The 6,000-nt window shown below is 45.7% G+C and overlaps 1 protein-coding gene across 1 annotated transcript in view; it reads left to right on the top strand.

Moving 5' to 3' along the window:
* The first annotated feature begins 2,109 nt into the window (after nt 1–2,109).
* The window catches only part of LOC142421926 (neuronal acetylcholine receptor subunit alpha-7-like), a 65,325-nt gene continuing 61,434 nt past the window's right edge, over nt 2,110–6,000 (top strand). The window contains exon 1 of the mRNA XM_075527174.1: nt 2,110–2,188. Coding sequence (XP_075383289.1) covers nt 2,110–2,188 — 79 coding nt within the window. The remainder of the gene's footprint in view (nt 2,189–6,000) is intronic.

Below are 6,000 nucleotides of genomic sequence, written 5' to 3'. Positions count from 1 at the left end.
CCACCTGGCTGGAAAGCAGCTTGACAGAAAAGGACCTGGTGGGGCCCTGGTGGACACCAAGTTTGAACACGAGCCAGCAATGTGCCCTTGCCACAAAGACGGCTAACGGTGTCCTGGGCTGCATGGGGAGGAGTGTTGCCAGTAGGTCGAGGGAGAGGATCCTTCCCCTCTCCTCAGCACTGGTGAGGCCACACCTGGAGTGCTGGGTCCAGTTCTGAGCTCCCCAGTACAAGGGAGATACGGACATACTGGAGAGAGTCCAGCAAAGGGCCACGAAGATGATTAAGGGACGAGGGCATTTCTCATGTGAGGAAAGGCTGGAGAGAGCTGGGACCGTTCAGCCTGGAGAAGAGAAGGCGTCGGGGGGAGGATCTCATCAGCGTATATAAAGACTGAAGGGAGGCTGCAAAGACGTCGGAGCCAGGCTGTTTTCATTGTCTTGCGGGGGACAATATCTTTGCAGGGGACATTGTCTTGCAGGGGACCCCTGCTCTTGCAGGGGACTTTCCTCTCATTTGAGTGCCAATGGTTCTCACAGGGCAAGTTTGCAGGATTTCTTTTCCCTGATTCGAGTGCCATGGTGCCTGACCCTCTCTTCCCCAGATCTATTTACTATATAATAGAAGAAAATGAAAGCATGAAAACAGTAAAAAAAGTCTCAGTATTACTACGAGTCCCGTTTGGCGTTGCTATCCCCACCTGTGCTGCTGTCTGCCCCTTCTCCTGGTGCTGCGGCCAGCATTTCCTCACGTCTGCTGGGCCCTATGGCTGCTGGGGTCAGCCTCGTGGGAGAGGGGGTGCAGCGATGTAGACCCTGGCCAGGAGGGGTGCGATGTTGATGCTGGTGTGTCCTTCTTCATATGCCAGGTACTGTTTTGTTGTTTCCCCCAAAAGCAAGTGCTGCCCAGCTCTATGTCTGCATCTCTGCAACTGGTCGCAGGGCAGATATTTCTAGCCCACGTGTCTTCAGGGGCAGCTTGTGCCGCATCATTTACCACCCGAGGTCTAGCCTCCTCTTCACCGCACCCTCTGCCCCCTCATCCTGTGGCTCTGCTTTCCTACCAGCCTGCACTGCATGGTGCAGCCTTGCTGCAGCGGTGCTGAAATCCCTCCTGCACTGTGTTCACAACTTGGTGCTGCTCTCTGTGTCAACCTAGGGTTGTACCCTGTCAAGGCAGGAGCCCCAAGAAGTTCAACTAGGGGAAGTGCAAAGTCCTGCACTTTTCAGTGAAAGAGAAGTGGCTGAGTGTGCAGAACAGGCAAAAGAATAAAAGAAGTCCCAAATGATGAATTTCATGAAATGTATTCAAGCCTTGCCTTCTCCTGGCTGGTTAATAAAATGGAATGGGGAGGTAGAGGAGCTGTCCCAGGGGAGCCAGGGTTTGTGCAAAATTCTATGGTCAGGAGCCAGCAGCAGTGGGCAGCTGGGGAAGAGGACACTCAGGGCAGTGCCCTGCGTCTGGTGGAAGTGATTGCAGGAAGGGGTGCATCAAAAAGGGCAGGAGTCTGGTAGTTTCTCTTTCCCTGGCTTTTGCACTATTGAATCTCCCCAACCACCTCTGCTGGGAAAAAGGGCAGGTGCATGGCAGAAGGACCATGCTACAGGTGCTTGCTGCAAGTTGTACTGGCAGCTGAGAGAGAGCAGAGAGGGACACAAACTCATTTTGCTGGGAAAGAGCTCTAGAGGCACTCGAGTGCAAGCACTGGAAGCACTGCAGACGTGCTGTGTCGAGTTAGGTACAATCTGTGGGGATGTGGAAAGCATCTCCCAGGCAGCATGCTCCCCCTCCTTGCCGTACACACACAGCTGTGTGCAGGGATCGCTAGCATTTGCTCCTGACCAAGGAGAGGCTCAGAGTGCCTGGGAATGTGAGTCCCAAGCAAAGTAACCAGCCCCTTTGTGTTTGGATTTACTGACCCAGCACTGAGCTGATTTGGCTCCTGGGGACTGGAGAAGCACACGAGCAAATGTACTTCTCTCTCCTGGTGGGAAGCTGGTTTGATGCCTTATTACTGTAATTGCCAAATCCGTCAGTCATTGCAGGCTGTCTCCAAGACTTCATCGTCTTTCACCCTCTGCTCAGGAAGGACAGCCAGCCTATTTTGACAATGCTCACAGAAAAGTGCTTGGGATTTGTTTATTCTGGACTATGTCTCTGGTCATCCTTGTTCCTGTCTTTCTTTAAAGGTAAGCTCATCCGTTGTTGTCCATTTTCCGGGTTTTTTTTTGTTTTGTTTTTCTTTTATTTTTTCTAAACACTAGTCAGATCCTACCCCAACTCTATTTTCAGAAGGACTTGTATCTGCTTGTAGTTTAAACTTTATTAGAGTCCAGTGTTGGTCCCACTGAGTTTTGTAATCAGTTTGAATAAGTATGTGGATCTTACAGTGCTGGGTACCTTCTTTTAAGACAGGAAAAGGTTTTTAATTCACTTTTTAATGAAAAGTGAATCATTTTCACTTTCAGAAAGTAATTGAAACGATTGAGTTTCAAAGGGAATATGTTCTTGCTCTCCTTTAAAAATTTAACATATCCGTGTTTTTTTGGGAATGAAAAATTACAACTCCAGGCTGGACAGGATGGCTGTGAGAACCCTGTAGGTGTGAGGGTGAAATGGTGGTGTTGTACAAAGAAAAACGACCAGAAGAAAATTCTTAACTGTTTACTTTCTATGCATCTTTTGGGAAGATTTGTAGCTGCATAAATACATACATTTACTATTTCTGGTTTGTTTTTTTGTTCTAACTTTTAATATGTTTCATAAAGTCCTTCCAGGCAGTGATGGGTATAAGTTGGAAACATCTAATAAAAACAATAATGGGCTTCTGTAGTCTAAGGTTTCACCTGTGACCAAGCTATCTTCTGAAGTTTCAGCATGTTGCTAACAATAGTAGGAACTGTGTGATTCTTCCAAAACATGGAGGATTGCAAAGCTAACAATAAAGAATTTTTAAATGAGAAGGGAGATTGAAATAGCCACAGTCCTGAAAGATATTCAGGATTCTACACAAAATGTGCTTTTATTGCTCCTTATCAGCTTGTTATATGAAACATGCATGCCTGCAGCAACTATAAATTTTAAAACTGAGTATTCCAGGTGTGGGGGACCATGCCATGTTACCCACGATTTGTGCATAGAGACAGCATTGTCTTTTTAAAGCAGAGAAAGTGGTCCCCGTATTTCAGAAGTGCAGGTGCACGGGAAACTTATGTATATGTGATGTTGCACTGAACTATTCATGCCACGCAGATAATTCCTCATTAGTTTATCTGAATCTGCAAAACACCTATGCATTTCATTACTACAGCTCCACATTTCAGCTGCCTAATGTGGCAATGGTATTGCAGAAGAATGTTTCCCCACCTTGCTAAATTAAGAATTGTTCTATCTTTGTAAAACATTTCTGTGCTACTTCAGGAGCTGAACTAACAGGCAGGTGACGGCAGCTAGTTATGACATTCCTTACTTTGTGTGCAGTCCCATTTTGAGCAGTTGTGTATCATGTAAACATTGCCTTTTAAATACTGAGTAATCACTAATTCATCAGGGGGGATGCTTAGTTTCTCTGAGCAGCACATGAAGACATGAACTGCTTTTATAAATAATTCAGAGGATTTTTTTTGTTAGATGCTTTTACCAGCAGTTTACAAGTATGCACTTTTACAGACAACTGCTAAAGCAGAAAGAAATGAACCTCTGATTAAGATGGTCTGTATTTGACCTCTGCTTTGTGGATAGGTTTTTTTTTTCTTTCTAAAGAAGAGGGAAAAAAAAGAAAAGAAAAGAAAAGCCCTGGGAATTGTGCAGTTGGGGCAGAAGAGAAAAAAGTCAAGATGATCTTAGCATGTTATCAGTAGCAGAGTCTTTTAACAGTAAGCTCCAAATAAAATCCCCCAGGATTCCTCAGTGCACCCACATGGAAGTCACAGTAAGTCCATCATAACTAACATCACTCTCAGGTAGTGCTGAGTTGTTTCAACAGAATTCATAACAATTTCTCAACCACTGAAAACTCCTGCAGGGCTGTTTGACAAGAAAGTTGTGAAAAGGACTGAGTAAAAAACAAAACAAAACAAAACATGAAGGACTCGGTCATTTTTCCCAGTCCTTTCCACAACTTTTTGCTTCAACTTGCCTCCACTTGCACTACTGCTAGGAGCCCTGATAGACATGTCATTCATGTTAGATCATTGCAGCCCTCCTTCCTGAAAAGCCTGGAGCTAGTGATGCTTTCTTGGGACATGGGCCCTAGGGAAAATCAGGAAACTGGTTCTCAGCATCCCTGGATCCCAGATGACATCTCTCAGAGCCAGATGTCTCTTCCAGGCCAGGTGCAATCCTTGACGGAGCACCCAGAGGATGGAAGGACCCTGTGAGTCTCAGCAGCTACATAACAGCCTCAGGTGGAGGGACTTGAAAAACCTGCTCCAGGGAGAGATTGGAAGGGAGGGATCAGACGCACTCTTGCTCCTTTCTCTGGGCATGGTGCAGTCTGGGAGCCAAGGTACAGATGATCCTGCAAGGTAGCTCTCCTCTTGAGAAACATGTCCCGGTGACCACATGGGCACCTAGCCTCTCCGAGGAGCATTACCTTCAGCTCAGTGCACAGGCACCTGCTGGGTTTGAACATCTAGGGAAGTTAAACATGCACTTTGCTAGTCTCCAGTCAACCCATACATTCTAATTACTGTGCTTTTATGTGATTTTTTTAAGTGTGGCCACTAAAGTGCCACACATGCCACACAGAGCAGAGTCAGACCTCTTAGTTTCTTTGCTCTGTTCAGCCTGACATCAGGGTCATACTCTGGCCATGTAGCTTTGAAAAGCCCAACAAAGGCAAGCTGAGGAGAGAGCCCCTCCTCTGCAGTCTGCTGAGAAAGTAAGTGCTTAGCAGTATGGGACAAATCTTATGGCAGGGGGTGCTGCAAGTGAGCTAATCAGCTAAAAGATGTAAATTACGAAGTAACTCAGCCTAACTTGGTGTACCCCACTGCTGCAAAACAGCTTTTCTTTGGCCCACTCACAATACAGGGTTGAATTCCTGCGCTACAGTCATTTCATGCTTTCTCACCGCTTTGCTGGTTTAGATGAGCTCTAGTGATCACATCAGAACACAACTGATGATCTCTAGGAGCAAATCCTCACAAGGATACTGTTCTTGGTTCACTTCCATGCAAGCAGGTGCTATTTCTGCAGCAGCAGTAGCATTGGCAAGACAGTCTCAAAAGGCCAGATTCTGCTGCCAAGCTACAATTGCTTTAATGTTAGTTAGACTGAGGTGACACGAGTTTAGAGATCTGTGTAGCAGGAAGAACCAAGGCTGGTACTTAAATACCTATATATGGAGTCTAAGCTTCGGGCCTCAGCTGGGTAGGACTAATGGAACTGCAGTGAGCTGTGTTAATCAAACTGGTTTACTCCAAAGAGACACTGCTGAAGAGATGTGAGAAGTCCTGTGCCTTAATAGAGTACAATGTAATGTCATTCGTAATTTACGTGGTTGTTGAAGGAGCTCCACCTTTAGATCTCATAAATGTTACCAGACTAGAACCAGGTGTTAAAGTAAGTCAGATAATTTAGAATCTTTCATACTCTCAGTTTGAGGTCTAAAGGTCGCATTCACCTCAGTTCCCCACATTCTCTATGTTGATGCTCTGAGTTGTATCACCCATGATACAATGAGTGATACACAGTTTCAAAGATAACAATGCAGCTGACGCCAGTTCAAAATAGAAAAGGTATGAGGAAGACCTTTGCTTGTACAAGTAGGTCTTTTCTTCCATATTGGCTAAAAAGATGCCAAACATGCACCTTGCAGAAATGGGAAATTAACTGCCAGATCCCTGCCATTACTATAACGTCTGGGAGCACAGACACCAGAATCTGGTCACCCTGGATTCTGAGAGTGTGCTAAGGCATCACATAAGCATGGAGTCAGATGGGATTGAATGTACTTGTTGCAGCACATGTCTGTTTATAGGTGTCACTCTGCTCTGTG

This window comes from Mycteria americana, chromosome Z, assembly GCF_035582795.1.
Source record: "Mycteria americana isolate JAX WOST 10 ecotype Jacksonville Zoo and Gardens chromosome Z, USCA_MyAme_1.0, whole genome shotgun sequence".
Taxonomy (NCBI): Eukaryota; Metazoa; Chordata; class Aves; order Ciconiiformes; family Ciconiidae; genus Mycteria; species Mycteria americana.
The sequence above is the reverse complement of the archived record's forward strand: the minus strand, read 5'-3'. Positions and strand labels throughout refer to the sequence as shown.